Genomic DNA, 17,041 nt, shown 5'->3' on the forward strand with positions numbered 1-17,041 from the left:
TGTGTCTTATCTTTCTTGACTGCTTGCTTTTTAATTACCATCATACTTATTTTTTTCCAAGTTACTGTAGTATCTGTATAATGAGAAATACACAGACAAATGAGAAAATTACAACGGGTGTAAAATAGGTAGGGTACAGATTCAAACTTCAAGGTAAGGTATAATTAATTAGGTATTTGTGTGTACGCCATCCTGTTTAGAAATAAGTATCACTCTCTCAGTGATCGAGGAAAAGTTGGTGTTTTTTCCCTCTGATTTCAAAGGAAAGGAAACCTAGTCACCAAAAAAAAAAAAAAAAAAAAAAAAGGCCCAATGTCTTATTCTTTATGGGTTCAAGCCTCATATACTGTTACAGACAGGTACCTGCCATAGCTTTAAGTAGATTTTGAGACAGTACCACTCCATTTCCTTTTCTGTTTAGTCATCATCAGTCACTAGGAATCTCCACCCCAAAACAACAAGGGCTGCACACTTTTATGTTAACAACAGCTGGGGATGAGGATGTCATCTTGACTGTAGAGAAAAAAACACCAAACTGACAAAATAAGGCAATCTAAACACACACACAAAAGAAAACTTGCCATTGGATTCACTGAAACCAAGTAACTTTCCATATCGGTTTACAATTTAAACAAAAACGATGTTTTTTTCTGGATCTCAAAATTGATCCAAAAGTTACTATCAAAACCAAGGATAAAATAGTTGTGGCTATGGACCACATATTACCGTTGTTTTCTCCCTTGAGTAACCTTAGGATTTTAGATATTTAGTGGGCACACATTTTAGCTACCATAATACTCTCATCATTCTGCCCCCAGGGTATTCCTTCTGAAGTACCCAAGTATCAAACAAATATACTTTTGGTACTTAAAACTTTCCAGTTTTAATGTCTTTTTTTTCATAGCAAATGTGCAAATGTATACAAATATTTATGTATATATGTACATATGTGTGTATACATGTATGTACATATGCATACACACACAAACACATACTTTGCTCAAGAACATTGACTGATATGCCAATTTGGTCCAAGTAACTCCATGAAATAATAAAAAAAAACATTTTGGAAAGAAGCTACAATGATCACGTGCCCTTCTGAATGGTAGCCTGAGGGTCTTTTTTTTTTTTTCCTCCCTTTACCACCAGTGGGTGAAAATAATATAAAATGTAGAGTCAGACAGACTGGAGATTGGTCTTGTTTCTGCCACCACTTTTTGTATAACCTTGGCAAATGTTAAATTGTCTCAGCCTCATCAATAAAATGGGGCTAATAACATCTACTCTCAGATAAAAGTACCTGACACATAGTAGGTACTCATTAAATTAAGTCATTATTGTTCCTATTATTTTTAAATGAGTAACAATAATAAAATACAAAATCAACCTTGTTAACACTATTGTTGCAGTTCCCTCGCTCCTGACCAAGTGACTTTTCAGCACCACAGGAAGGAACAGCGACCAGTTAACAAGTAGATTCTCAGATAAATTGCAATGATCCTATCAAAGGAGAAAGATTCTTATAAATTACCATGAAAACAAGTATTTACCCTAAAGTGAAGAAACCTTCCAAATGTAAAAACCAGAAATGAATTAAAAATATAAGCATGCAGAGTGTGGAATATTTCTCAAAATGTTACAAGGTCTCTCTAAAAAATACTATTTAAGCCAGTGTTATTTTTTTAAACCTTGATTTTAAAATATTTAATCATCTGTTTTCATATAATTTGAGGTTAAGGTGGTTTTCCTTTCATCATATACATGCATAACTTTAAAAAATCATGACAATCAAACTAAAAAACAAACAAAAACCTCACTGTTAATGTTTATATCCATTAGTAAATGCTTCCTGGTGATATGTTGAGGGAATAGAAATACAAAAAAAGCAAAAATTCTTCCCTCAAAAATCTTACATTCTGATGTGAGAAACTATGGGCGCATCAGTGTTTTAAAATAAAAGTGACATGTTTGAACCAAGAACTATGGAACCACCAAGAGAGTTCTGGTTGGGTTTGGAAGATAACCTAACATCTCAAAATAACAACAAAATGATAAGAGTTTTTGCTTTTACTCCTTGATTCAGCAGAGTATTTTTCACCACTGTAAAGCATCATTTTAAGAAAACATACCCAGGTCTGTTTTGCTTTCCAAAAAATGTGAGGAGGGGAAGGGTTAACGAGAATTTGGAAATTATTGAGACGATAGTAAACCCTGTGTTTCATGAGATCCTCTCCATGGAAGCTTCTATTTGACTCATTCCTCAATGCCTTTATCACCCCCAGAAGATCACAGCCAATGTGCCAGAAACTTTAGAACACAAACAAAAAAGTTCTACTCTAATACTTGTTTCTATACATACACATGGAGCAAATGTTGTTTCATTTTTACTTTCTTTTTTTTTTTTCCACTCAATTGAACAATTTTACATTTTTACATCTTGGTCCCCTTTACCTGCACTATAAAAAACATTTGTAAAGGTTCCAATTAATCTCTTACGTGACCTTGAGTCACCTATTTCCCTCCTAAAGCTTATCTTGCTTCCACACACATAGTCTCATTTGCACATACAAAGTCCTTCTCCTGCCCCCATAATCTACACATCCTAAAACATACCCAGGGACTCTTTGTATGGCTTACTTCTCACAGATAACTTGAGGGAAGTCTGAACAAAGAGGCATTTTCTGCTTTGGAACGTTCGGGAGGTGAAATTAAGAAGCTGCCATGAGGCCAGGAGAGAAAAAGAATCCATCTGGATAAGCTAAAAGGAAATGTACAATATTTGTTGTTTTTTAAAAAAAAATTATATAGTCACTTAAATAATTTTCTTTCAGATATATGTACAGAATGCCCTTTATAACACATTTTATTATTTAAAAAAAATCCTCTCTGAAAATGAGAGTTTCTCCTTGTACAATGCATCAGAGGTGGGACATGTTGGATTTTATAGCTATTTTGGAATTTCGGGGGAAAAAATTCGGCAACTTCCTTCTTATAGCTTTGTAGAGCGACAACTGTAAATAATCTCAATCTGCTCTCAAAATTATATTATTTGTGAACGACACAAACATTTATAGATTGATTAAATAGCTAAATCCCTAGGTTAAAATGTAAGACATTACATAAACCGAAAAACCAAACCCGTTGCCATTGAGTCGATTCCGACTCATAGCGACCCTGTAGGACAGGGTAGAACTGCCCCATAGAGTTTCCAAGAACACTTGGTGGATTCCAACTGCCAACCTTTTGGTTAGCAGCTAATATATGAGGAAAAGTGGCAATTTCTTGAACTATTTTCATTAGTAAAAACTTAAGAAAAAAATAAAATAAAGCCAGTGTATTGACTGGTTTGGGAGAGGTGGTAAACTTAAAAATATATGCCTAATTATAATTATAGAGTGACTCAATATAATAAAGCAGTAAAATAAATTAGTAAATTAAAAGTCACTATTTTTTTTTTTTAATTATTGAAGGACAAATTTTTGCCTTCATAATCATTTCCTCTTTCCTTTTCTTAAATTTATTTATTAAGAGTAGTGACCAGTTGACAACAAGCATCTTTGTCACCTTTTGATCAAGTTTTCAACTACAAATTTCCTATATAAAAATTAGGCTATGTTAAGAAATAATTCTGCAATAGAAAATACTATATGTCAAAAAAAAAGTAAATAATTTTGTTTTAAAGTCACATACTACATGATGATGTATATTATATTTTATCTTGAGCAATACTATAAAAAAAAGTTGATTTAAAAGTCTACCCCCCATATTTTACATGTATTATGATTATTTGTCCTTGTACATAAGTCACCACTCTGAACTTCGCTACTTTATTGCAAACTCCTTTAGCCCAAGAACTATTTCCTATCCATCTCCCTCTCAACTCCACCCGCAAGACACATACACACATTTCCTAGCACCGTCCTGGACACACTAGGAAACGGGTAACAATTTATATGTCTGAATCGAAGAGAGGGAAAGTTCTCAGTGACCTAAGAACCAAAGAGCAGAAACAAGACCATGAAATTTTAATCCTAAATTTACCATTCACTTGCTATTTGACCTTAGTTTTCATTCAGCCTATCTATATTTTACTTCCCTTACTACTGAAATGAAGACTTGAATAGTCCAAAATTCCTTTTAAAAAAAACACTAAAAGGAAGACTGCTTAAAATTTTGACCATTACAAATAAAAATTCTGGCAATATTTAACAAAGTCTGTTTGTCCCTCCCTCCCTTCCTTATTCCTTCCTTTCTTCTCTCTCTCCTTGTGACATTTCCGAAGCAAGCTTGGTATCAGTGGAGTATCTGAGCAAAGAACAAAACCTCCAACTCAAATGGGATGAACTGACTCAGCCTAAACACCAATCTCCTAAATAAGGCAGAGGCACCAGAATGAAGATGAGCACGGCTTGAGGCTGTAACCCACCCTGGCTGTATAACTGGTTTTAAAGATTTTGCTGACCTCTGGCAGAACGAGGGATACAATGAAAAGAGCTGCCATTCCAACAGTTCTATGATGATTCGTTGAACTACGTATATACACAGCACCTTTATGAAAAAAAATGAATTAAGTATCCAAGCACCTAGCATGCTGTATGCATTCTAATGAGAGGGGACAGAGAAAGAGGGAGTTACCCACAGATGAACTACTGGAGTGATTACTTCCTCTACTTTAAAGTGGTGATGTCCATGTCTTGGAAGCAGATAAAGCCTTTATCAATGTTATCTTACACTTTAAGAAGACCTGCTGAGTTTTCTATACAATACTAAATGGAATGAGCTAAGCAAGCTTCTTTTTCTTTTCCTACCCAAAAAAGAAAAACTAATCGACATGCAATTGCTCTGGCGAAAGAAACTAGTGATTTTCAAATCTACTTAACCACGGAAATTTTAAAAGAATTTGATTCAAGTATCTTTGACTTTTAACTCCAGTTAGAACATTTTATCAGACTTCACTTTTTTTGAACTGCCTTCCACAAGGATGGGTTTCAAGAGGTTGTTCACGATCATGGCATAAACTTCTCATTTAGATTCTTTACCAGAAGATCACTATCACCTGTCTGTCAGTTTGTCGTACTGCGGTGGCTTGTGTGTTGCTATGAAACTGGAAGGTATATTATCAATATTTCAAACACCAGCCAGTTTACCCATGGTGGACAGGTTTCTGGAGCTTGTAGGTTTCTGGAGCTTGTAGACTAAGATAGACTAGGAAGAAAGGACTGGAGATCTACTTCTGAAAATTAGCCAATGAAAATCCTATGGATCACAGTAGACTATTGTTTGATACAGTGTTGGAAGATGAGCCCCTTAAGTTGGAAGGCACTCAAAATAGACAGTGGCCACAACAATGGTGTTGAGCATACCAGTGATAAGGAAAGACGGTACAGAAGCAGACGTTTCATTCTGTTGTACAGGGGGTCACTGTGAGTTGGAGACAACTTGATATCAACTAACAACAACAAGCAGAAGATCAGATGACCTCTCTGTGAAACGCATGTGCACATTCTCTGTGCAGGCATGATGGACTCCAGCTAACATAGAATTTCACAAACATATCTGACTGATGCCATCCTTAATTCCTGGTTTTCACTCTACATCCTGTTGAAATGGGCGCAACCACAGTTGCTGGCTTTTCTACTTTCCCCTGTGATTTCTGATGCATTTTGTTCAACTCTGGATTTTCGGCTGTAAGTGCATCAGTAGTCTTTTTTTTCTAGTGGCATTTTCCAGCAATACCTTTACCTGTTCTAGATCTTTCCGTAGTCGAGGTGAGTGAGGGCCAATCTCCCCTGAACTGCACTGAGCAGGAAAGGAAACAGGAAAATACCACACCGAGCATGCTCACGCACAGGCAGGAATCGCCATGCCTGCTGCCTGCGTGCACACCCAACCCCGTGTGACATCACTGCCTCTACAAAAACACCAACTTTTAATTTTCCTTTAAAATTCTCTGTCGTCAATATCTATTTCCTGGGTTCTACTAAAGTTGGCTCTCAGCAGTTGCAGAAGACTGTGTCATTTTTGCCTGTCCAGCACACTTTCCTCTTCTTTGGGTATAGAACCCTTCTCTCGGTAATGAATTTATGCCATCTGGTTCCCATGGGGCTTACTCCAACCACCTCACTAACCAGAAAACACACAGGGGTGAATATATGAACCAACCTTGGCTCAAGTAGAGTCACTAATCTCCCCACATACAGTAATTATTTTAGAGGTAGGCGTATAATGCAAGCAAGACAAATCAGAATCTTTCCTAAAATTTGCAATTTGGATAGGTGGTAAATTCTTTCTTCTTTTTGGATTATGAGCCGTGGGAATACAGGCTTATCACTACTGGCAGCTATCTCCTTGCAGACAAAGAAACCCCACTGAAAGTGAGGTTAACATGTGCAGAGAAGCTGAGCATGAAGACTGAGAAGCTGTCCTATTCTATCATTTGAGCCTGTGTATCAAAATGGGCCAATTATATAAGCCAATATACTCAAAGTTTCAGCTCTTTGCAGCAAAATGTCTACAGCTTGTAACTAGGAAACTTGTGAGTAAATAGCCACACATATGTCTTATTTTGCTCTTTGGTCACTGTTTTCTTCACCCTTTTTCTAGTCTATTTTCTTTTAAAAAATTTTTTTTGATTTGTTTCTCATAGCATACAAGGCATTAGAATTTAAAGGCCTCTTTTCCCATACCAATGAGCTGGAATCGACAATGGGTTCACCATGGGTTTTCCCGCACCCCTGCCCTAGAAGTGAGGAACCCTGATGGCACAGTGGTTAAGCACTCAGTTGCTAACTGGAAGGTCAGTGGTGCGAACCCACCAGCTGTTCCATGGGAGAAAGATGTGGCAATCTGCTTCCGTAATTATTACAGCCTTGGAAACTCTCTGGGGCCATTCTACTCTGTCCTATGGAGTCACTATGAGTCAGAATCAATTCAACGGGAGTGGGTTGGTCCTGTTTCCCGGATAATTTAAAGTAAATGAAGAATTAAGCAAGCCACTATGCGCAGCACATGTAAACGTCACATAACCTTGCTAGCTCTGTTCACCTAGATGTTTTCTTGGCATACTTCTCTAACACAACCCCAACATTTAAAAAAAAAAAAAATCAAACATTTTTATATATTACCCATTTCATTGTTCCACCCCTAATGATTAAAAACGCTTTCATAACTTTAACACTTCCCATACAACAGTTAAAATTAAGATATCTTTCCCTCTCCCAGCTGATATCCATAAAAAATGCAAGTAATACGCTTGTAATAAAAACAATGTTGAAGAGCATATTCCAGTAAAATGAAAAAAATCAAGAGCCCAGAAAGAACAAAATGTGAAGAAATAATTGCTCCATGTCTGATAATTTGCTACTAGTTAGTTTAGCAATCGTACAAATAATTTCCAGGAATTATGATACCATGCAATGAATTAAAGAGTAGTTAGCCTGGTATAAGGCAATGCATCAACCCCAAACACAAACCACCGAGGAAGATATGCATGTTTGATGAAAATCAGATTCCTACACGCCCAGTGGCTCCCAGATTATCACCAGCTCTGTAAACAGCATGTGAAGTAGCACATTACTCCCAAAGTAACAAAGCTAAAGGTCAAGTCCTTCAAATGACCTTAGACCAACATTCTCTGCCTCCTTTTATAGTTCATACTTGAGTCATATTGCCACTTACTAGGTGCTCTCTGGAAACCCTGGTGACACAGTGCTTAAGAGCTACGGCTGCTAACCAAAAGTTCGGCAGTTCAAATCCACTAGGCGCTCCCTGGAAACTCTATGGGGCAGTTCTACTCTGTCCTGTAGGGTTGCTATGAGTCAGAATCAACTCAATGGCAGTGGGTTTTTCCGGAGGGGCTCTCCCGCCCATTTCATTACTTTGCAGACTGTGGTGAATACATTACTTCAGTAATAGCTGGTTTGGGGCTAACTGTGGGAGAAATATGGTTATATTTCTGGAGTCTTTATAACAACTCAATTGTGAATCTTTTTTGTTTTTTTAAGGAGGTCTTCTCTCAAGCCAGCTGAGTGGATCCCATTAGGATTTTTAATAAAAGGCCATGAGATCAGAAACTGGAAGATTTAGGTTTCTACTCTGCCACCTAATAGGGCTTTGGCTTTAGAAAATTAGAAATTTCTGAGGCTCCAGTTCTTCATCTGATAAATGAGATGAAATCCAGGTCACAGGGTTGTATGTGAAAAAAAGTTCCAATACATGAAAATATAAAGTATGATATAAATAGCAGTTGTTTGTATGTTTATATCACACACACGGTTCAAAAAATAATTTTGTAAAAGGTTAATTTCAACTGAATACAAAAGATTAACTGTGATTTAATTTAAAACTTGAACAAGAGTTTTAGGATTATCTTGTCCAATCCCACTGCTGTCCAATCAATTCTGACTCACAGCAATCCTGTAGGATGGATTAGAACCACCCGATAGGGTTTCCAAGGCTGTAATCTTTGCGGAAGCAGACTGCCACATCTTTCTCCCTCAGAGTGGCTGGTGGGATTGAACTGCTGACCATTTGGTTGGCAGCTGAGTTCTTTAACCACTATTCCACCAGGGATCCCCTCTTGTCCAAAGGTAAGGTATATTCCCTTACTATATGAATGGACTGAGCAGGAAAGCAATAAACTGCCTGATTATATAAGTGACTTTGACATATAAGCCCCAACTCTTGTTCCAAGTCACTGTATTGTCCTAATAATCTATAATTAACTCTGTAGGCAATCAGAAAGATGGCGGTAATGCCAGTTGGGCAATTTTCTTTTCAAATTGTTCTTTCATTGCTCTATGATGAATGGTAATTTGCTTGTCACTCTCCACGGTAGACAGAACCACCACACCCTTGAAAATGCTGTGTTTATAGAAATCTGGAAACACAATTTGCATTCAGTTAGAAGTAGTCCTCCAAAGGTGACAGGGTGTATATTTTACCACCAGTAAAGATCTGAAATGGAAACGCCATTTTTCCAGCTGAGAATCATTTAGGAATGGTTCCGGTGATTACTCTACCATTAAAGCAGACAAGTCAGTTGCAGCTGAGGGCGAAATGTAAGGCCCATAACTCTATTTCTCAGCAATTCAACTAGCCAGACCTGATCTTTCAGTGGCCAAAACTAATCAATACATATCGCTTTGTTATTTCCAAGTGAAAAGGTGGTATCTCATTATAACAGAAATGTCTCTATAGCCAAACGCCATTTTTTTCCTTCAGATGACAAATCAATGACTGAACTGTTCATTTCATTCAGAGATTTCAAAGAGGGCTTCCAAGATAAGTTCCTTTAAAATGCAGCCTTAGCTGAGAATATACAATATTTTGAAAAGACACAGTGATTTCTTGGCATAGAATTTTCAAGCATCACCATTTAGGCTGAAAATAATAAATTTCTTCCCTCTTCTGACAATAAGGATATTTTCCAATGTTGTTCAGATAAGGCGCAAGGACTCCCTAATTTTCATTATCTTTTTGGAGCCACATCACTTTATTCATGTACTAAACCCTCTGCTGTCGAGTCCACCCTGGCTCATAGCCACTCCAGCTCATAACCACCCCATAGGGTTTCCAAGGCTGTAAATCTCTACAGAAGCGGGCTGCCACATCTTTCTCCTATGGAGCTGCTGGTGGTTTCAAAACATGGACCTTTCCATTGGCAGTTGGGTGCCTTAACCACTGCACCACCAGGGCTCTTTTTTCATATACGGGAGAGACCACCTGAAAACACAGCTATGCGGAACAATCTGCATGCATTTGCTCACATTTAGTCTTCCCAATCTATGTTTCAGATAAACAAAATTAACGCAGAGAAATTGAGTCTTGGGGAAGTTAAGTAACTTGCCTAAAATTCCACAGTTCTTAGCAGCATTAGTACTGATACTTAAAGAGCATGGTCCCCTTTAAAGTCTGCGTTCTTCCCATCCCACTGCACCATCTGTCATTCTTCAATGTGTAACACAGAGATGACACAGGCTCAACTGGTCCCAGGCAGCACAGTTACCTGCATCTATCACACATACACCCAATCCACGTGGTATCAAAGACTACTCTTTCAGCCCATTCGCAGCATCTCAGTCCCTTTAATACTTAAGATGTTATTTGAGGCAGCAAAACCTTCTGCATCACAGCGGCCTCATGTCTTGCCCTAGGTTTGACTCCTGCTCGGGTGACTTGGGACAAGACACACCAGTTTCCTCAAATGTAAAATCCAATAAGGTTTTGTGAGAACCACGAGTCAGAATCCATGTAAAACACCTGGCACAGTGCCTGTAACTCAGTGAGGCTTCAATAAATATTTGCTATTATTGCTATGTAAGCTATTAGTAGACTATTTTCTTAAAACGCATGTTCTTTTCTCTTTTCCATTACTCTTCATTAGACTATTCATTTTTGTTTCCCTGATTTATGTATTTAATTGGAACACAGGGTGTTTAATTCAGTAGAGTGGTTGGTATGACAGTTGTATTTTTGGTAGTATTCAGCTGAATTGTCTGCAGAACACGGGCCTGGGCAGCTGGCACTGCAGAAAGAAGTCGTTAAGATTTATTCTGAACAATTCCTCTGATTTTTTGCTGACTCTATGTTCACGGTGAACAAAACAGTCCTACTGACTGTTTTATAAGGTTCAAGCTCTCCTTCAAACACCTGTCATGTATGTGTAATAAGGCACTCAGTTGGCGAATTACTTATACTTTTTGAGTCTCAGATGCCTCGCTTGCAAAAAATAAAATACTCTCCATCTTTATCAAAGTACTATCAGATTTTTTAAAATATCTAATCAACAATGCTAAAAATAATGAATGTATAATAAAAAACCAAACCCAGTTCCGTGGAGTCGACTCTGACTCATAGCGACCCTATAGGACAGAGTAGAACTGCCCCATAGAGTTTCCAAGGAGCGCCCAGTGGATTCGAACTGCCAACCCTTTGCTTAGGAGCCATAGCACTTAACCACTACGCCACCAGGGTTTTCTGAATGTATAATACATGTTCCCAATTTTTACAGCAGTCATAAAAATTGCCTCGCAAAAGTAAAGGTTAGTAGCTATGCTATTTCATCAATATTTAGAAAAATGCTCAAAAAATAAATATAGAAGGTACAAAACTGCTAAGGTGTTGGAAATGAAAAACAAATTCCTTACAACTTACAGTCAAGAACAATTTTTTATTGTTAGAGCGATTTTTTAAAAAATGTGTTAAGTAATGACATAGTAAAATGCTTATGATACATTAAGTAGACAGTCAGCTGATGAACAAATAGAAAGTTGGAATGAAAAACACCAATTAAAAAATTTATTAAAATATTAGCAGTATTATTTCTGAGTGGCAAATGGGCAAATTTCATTTTCTTCTTCTTTACTTTTCTATTCCAGCATGAGTTACAGAGGATAAAAGGAGAACTTTGGAGTGGTGAGGGAAGGCTTTGTGGAGGGAACAGGGTGTAGGCAGAGAAGACAGACTCAGCATCCCAGGCTGGGTACAAGCAGGCACAGGAGCACAGACAAAAGCAGCTTAACCCCCTAAAAATTTTCCCAGCTGTGAAATTTCCCCCAAAACAGCACTGGCCATAAAAAAGGGCTCCCCTCTGAGAGTTGTAATTTGTACCTACAGAACTGAAAAGTGACCAGGCTGCTTCTCCTGTCATGCCCTGATCCAAAAAGCTCACCAAACTTGTTCCCACATATAAAAGTTTCACTCAATCCATACTACTTCAGAAAGGCTTTTCAAATTTTACGTCAGGAAACATCAATGTCAATAGTTCTAAGAACATAGCGCATACAGACATGTTTACACCGTAACAGCACAGTTCACTTTTCAAATAGAGACTTACTAGTGTTTCCTTTCTGGTTGAAATAAAGCAAAAGAAACCTATTCTTTGCAGCTGACGGCTTCTGATCCAGGAACCCTGGTGGCCCAGCAGTTAAGAGCTCAGCTGCTAACCAAAAGGTCGGCAGTTCAAACCCACCAGCCATTCCTTGGAAACCTTATGGAGCAGTTCTACTCTGTCCTTTAACGTCACTGTAAGTCAAAATTGACTCAACAGCATCGGGTTTGATAGTAGGTTTACTTCCGACCCAAGTCAACTTTTCCAAAGCCTTTGACTTTTCCATATATTTTGAAATTTTAAGTCCAGCTTACTGCTATTGCTGAGTCTCCAAGTTTCACCTTTGTCTTTACCAAATGGAGGTATTTTTACCTCACAGCTCTCTTGCAATGCAGAGTTCTGGTGATGCTGCCTTTAGGTGAATTCTGTACCTCACACTGTTTTCACCAAGACCAGACTTAGCGTCCTGCCACTACCAGTGTGTATTTTCAAACCACAGTGCATATTTTCATGAGATTAAAAAAAAATGTACCCACTAATCAATTCAATAATATTTACTGAGAACCCATCATGAACAGGGAGTGATGTCTGAAAATAGCACACTGAAATATTTTAACGTGATGTATACAAAGCCTTCTTTCTCAGGCTTAAAGCATTACCAAATAGCAGGAACTAATTCTGCTGAGAGTTAGAGAAGAGAGTCAGATTTCAAAATCACTTCTCTCTCAACAGTATTACAGTCAATAGAAGTGTAAACTGAGAGATTCATTTCAGTTCCCTAAAGCTCTGGAAAACCAATAGAAGTATTTCATAAAATCCAAAACTGCTCAGATGTGCTTAAGGATAGCATCTATCTCCCCGTTAGTGATGGCAATGATGGGTTCCAGCTACAAGGGTTTCCACATCTTTATTCAATGAATCAGGGACGGGGGAAAATTATTCTCTGAAGAAATGCCAAACACAAAAACCTAGAATTTGCTTTTGTATAATAAACACTTCGAAAATAAAGCTCGACATGATTCCTTAATGCTAGTGATCTAAGATCCATGTAATTACGCTAATCTTCTTAGAAGCAGAATTGAATAACAAATATCCCAGATTCCCCAGCAGGGATTATCATGCTGGAGTCTGTAAATGAGGGCCCTTAGAACACAGAGGAAGCCAATTTATTCTTTTCTAACATTTCATTTCCTGTTTGATCTTACTAGATTATTGCCATCAATCTGGTTAACTGACACCTTCTCTAGTTAAAGTACAGCCATGACACCAAATACCTCATGCAATGAAAGCTATGTTTACACCATAAAGTTATAGTTGTGGTACCACCAACCTGGAGGGAAAGGCTTTCGGATCAAGCTGGATCTAGTTAAACAGGCTGACAAAATGACTTCAGCTGTCAAAGGTAGAGACCTTCTTTCCTAGAGTTTCCCACCATGCTGACAGCAAAAGCAAACTGTTCCTTAAACACACTCTCCAGGTTGAAACAGAGTAACTGGAAACGTCTATTCATGGAAGAACTTATCACACTCAGAAATCGGTTCAAATAAAGAGCTAAAATAATGAAGAGAAAGGCTGAGTTACAAGTTTTATTTTCAAGCTCCCCTGTTGAAGGTCTAAATTTAATACCATGTTATTCTCAACTTTTAAGTTATTAAAAATGCCCTTACTAATTTCCTAAGTTCCCTGATGTAGCACAAAGCACCAGTCAATCTAACAGCTGTAGAAGTCTATAAGCACAAGGCACATTTCACATTAAACAGATGAAAACTAATCCGAGATCTTGCCTAGGGACTTGCTTTCCAACATTTTCATAATTAGGCATTTGCTATCAAATTTGAATTAAGGGCTCCACCAGAGAAGACTTTAAATGAGAACTGAGGAGCTTTGGAATAGAGGCGCCCAACAGTTTGGTACTGTGCCTCGGGCAGTTACTGAAGGCATTAAGATAAGCTAAAAAAAAAAAATCCACACCGTATTCTATTGCTCATTCAGAACTAGGCCTCAGAGATCAAACAGTTATTCAAACTAGATTATCCTAAAATTAACACATATGCAGTGTCTTTTACTATTCACATGGATATTCGCGGGCGATGGGTATTGAGGTGATGCCAAGCATGGCAGGAGGCCATTTCTCTTCCAAACAGCACATACCATCCTGCTCCCAAACCCCATACGCTCTCCCTCAATAGGAGCAGAGGATAAACGTAGATAAGATCATTGGAAGCAGATATGGACTTGAGTTAAAAGCTAGTGAACAGAATATTTAAATATACTTACAGGAAGAAGTATTTGCTCCTTCTGTTGATACTGATATTCTAATGGGGGACTCTATAAAACATAAAAGTGGAATGAGACTTAATTGAGTCATGCTGCTTGGACTCTTAAATTAGAAATTTGCCAGCCATGGATAACACCCAGAAGAAGAGCACTAGGAGAGAGAGCAGCAGAAAAGCAAGAGTGTTTCAAAGTTAAAGGAAGATACATATAACATAGACCACAAAGGGATATTCCTGTAATCTACACACAAAGACTTTTTGAGAGAGATGGAAATGGTGTCAGTCCATCTGCAAAGATATCCCACATACCAATCGCTACATTACCTTCCTAGAAATATTACTCTGAGCAGAACCACACCACAGGTGAGAAAGACAACCCCTTCTGTTAGATGTGGTCTTGATCTTTAAAAAGATGAAACCAGAATGAACAACTGCCATATTCAGAGAGTATGGAAGTAAACTTTCATGCGTTCAATTAAAAAAAAAAAAGTGCAAGAATATTTTCAGGTGTCTTGAATCCATGTAAACATCCTACCAAGCTCAGTGCAGAATAAAGTCCATGCAAGGTACCCACTAGACAATTAGGATCAAACGATACATGCTAAATAAGTAAGTACTACAATCACTGAGAGCATAGAGTAGCAAGATTCTCTTTACTAGTAAGGAAAAGGTATTTTTTAAGTACAGACAGACCGTAAAGCATAACTCATGCAGAGAAAAACATGGCACCTAGAGGGTTTTTATTAGTGAGACATAAGAACAACTTCGTATCAAAGCAGGATGGAGACTTAACAGCCAGGAAGTTATAAAGGTTCATGGCACATATCAGGGAGTACTCAAAGCCAATCCAAACTCCGAAGGCAAAAAAAAAAAAAACCATATAAATCTAAAAGCTCAGGTTCCTAACAGCATCTATTGGAGTTGGATAGTGAAGTCCTGACATTCAAGAAATGACTGAATAAAAACTAAAGAAATTCAGCTCGTTCAACATTTTTTAAATCGTTTTCTTTTCTTCTCTCGCTCCCTCTTGTCCTTTCTTCCTTCTTTCCTCTTTTCTTTCTATGGTTCTATCTTGCTTTTTTTGCTTTAGTATGTAAGATCTTCTAGATCTCAGGATCACTGCCCCCCCATTCATACCACAACACATACTTATATCATAGTGATGATAGATGGATATGCCCTAAATATGGCTAAAGAAATATAGGATATAGAGAAAGTTAGCTTTTATAATTTTTAACAATGCCTTTAAAGTAAAGAAGAATCACTGGTGGAAATAAGATGGAGAAAGAATTATACGGCCTCCTATGGGGCAGTTCTACTCTGTCTTATAGGGTTCGCTATGAGTCAGAATCGACTCAATGGCGACAGGTTTGTTTGTTTGTTTTTTCATAGCATCAATAAGGCACTGGCTATAACAAAAACAGTCAGTCAGCCCAAAACATTAAACATGGGGTTATGGAAAGAATACTGAGTGTGAAGTATCTCTCTTCTACTTGTTGAGCTACATGACATAACATTTCTAAAGTTTCATTTTTCTCATCTGTAAAGTAAGGAAAAATGTCTTGTTTCACAAGTTTGTTATGATTATCAAATGAAATGTAAAATATCTTTGTAAACTGTAACTCTCCAGGGAAAAACAAGTTATCATACCTCTGAAGTAAGTTTTAAATCTAGGGTCTCTAAAAATCAACTTCCAAATAAGGATTAATTGTAAGATATTCTAAGGTTCTGTTAACTATAGTATTAAAGATGATAAACAAGGAAAAGAAAAAAAAAACACAGCTAGTACAGAAATCAATGACTTATGGTTGCATATATGCACTAGTAGATTTGGGTACTAAGTAGCTAATATCTACCCAGACTACAACTGCTTTCAGCAAACATTATAGGCAAGAGGGAAACAAACAAAATAACAAAAAAGAAAAAAAAGCACCAATAATTTAAAAAATCAGGCTAAAAGTTTTTTTTTTTTTTTTTACATATAGTGACCCACAAGCAGTCGGTGGAAGCCCAAAGGTCAGACATCAGACACTGAAACATTGTCTAGGAGTAAACTCTAATAGACAAAAGGCCACAGAAACACCTAAGAGAAGCACCGACAAAAACACAAAACACAGAGTTTGTAACTCAGACGTCCCCTTTACTTGTCTAACGCTACTGAGTAAAATCTGAAGACTGTCTCTCATGCGCTGTTCTCAGGACAAAGTTCAGACATACAGCAAGAACCAGCCTCCCTCAAGTAGAATTTTAAAAGGCAGAACAAGGCTGAGAAACATACTGGCAGCAGGAAACAAGAGCAGCTGAAATGTGGATGCAAAAGGGTCCTGATTAGTAGAAGGAGCAGCCAGCAGTTACGTCTGACGGTTTGGTTAGTAGAATTGGACAAGCTTATTTTCCTTACCTGAAGACATATACGTTGTTTCGGTTGAGGCTGGTATGACAGTGATGAGCTCTGCAAAAAACAAAAGGTAATAGGACATGATGATGTACCTGGAGAGGCTGGGAGCTGGTACCACAGCCTGCTTCAAACTAAAAATGAGTTCAAAGAAGGAAGTATTGCAAGGGGGTGATGAAATCCCCAGGCTTTGGCCACACACAGAGAGAGACACAAAATGGACAGCCCAACTAAGTAGTTCTTCTTTCTTGAGCAAAGAGGGCGTAATGAGCTGTGCTAGAATAATCAGGAAGAATTCATCGTCCTCACTGTGGTCACTGAGGAAGACTATGGGGCAAAGAGGCAATGGGATCCTCCGAAAGGAAGAAAGAAATAGCTGAACTAAAAAAAGTTAAGATATTGGTGATCAAGGCTGTCATGGGAATTTTTTAAGTTATGGATCATTGAAGAATTACATTTTTGTTCAAAAAACACAAGGAAATAATGTTTCTAGTTGGCTTTGCTGAAAAACATGAAGCTCTGATATCGAGCTCTACATAA

The 17,041-nt window shown here is 37.7% G+C and overlaps 1 protein-coding gene across 5 annotated transcripts in view; it reads right to left on the bottom strand.

Moving 5' to 3' along the window:
* The window catches only part of NRG1 (neuregulin 1), a 244,165-nt gene that overhangs the window by 150,173 nt on the left and 76,951 nt on the right, over nt 1-17,041 (bottom strand). For all 5 annotated transcript variants that reach the window (XM_049866729.1, XM_049866727.1, XM_049866728.1 and 2 more), the window contains exons 4-5: nt 16,508-16,558; nt 14,108-14,158 (exon numbers count right to left, since the gene is read on the bottom strand). In XM_049866729.1, coding sequence (XP_049722686.1) covers nt 14,108-14,158; nt 16,508-16,558 — 102 coding nt within the window. The remainder of the gene's footprint in view (nt 1-14,107; nt 14,159-16,507; nt 16,559-17,041) is intronic.

Source organism: Elephas maximus, chromosome 22 (assembly GCF_024166365.1).
Source record: "Elephas maximus indicus isolate mEleMax1 chromosome 22, mEleMax1 primary haplotype, whole genome shotgun sequence".
NCBI lineage: Eukaryota > Metazoa > Chordata > Mammalia > Proboscidea > Elephantidae > Elephas > Elephas maximus.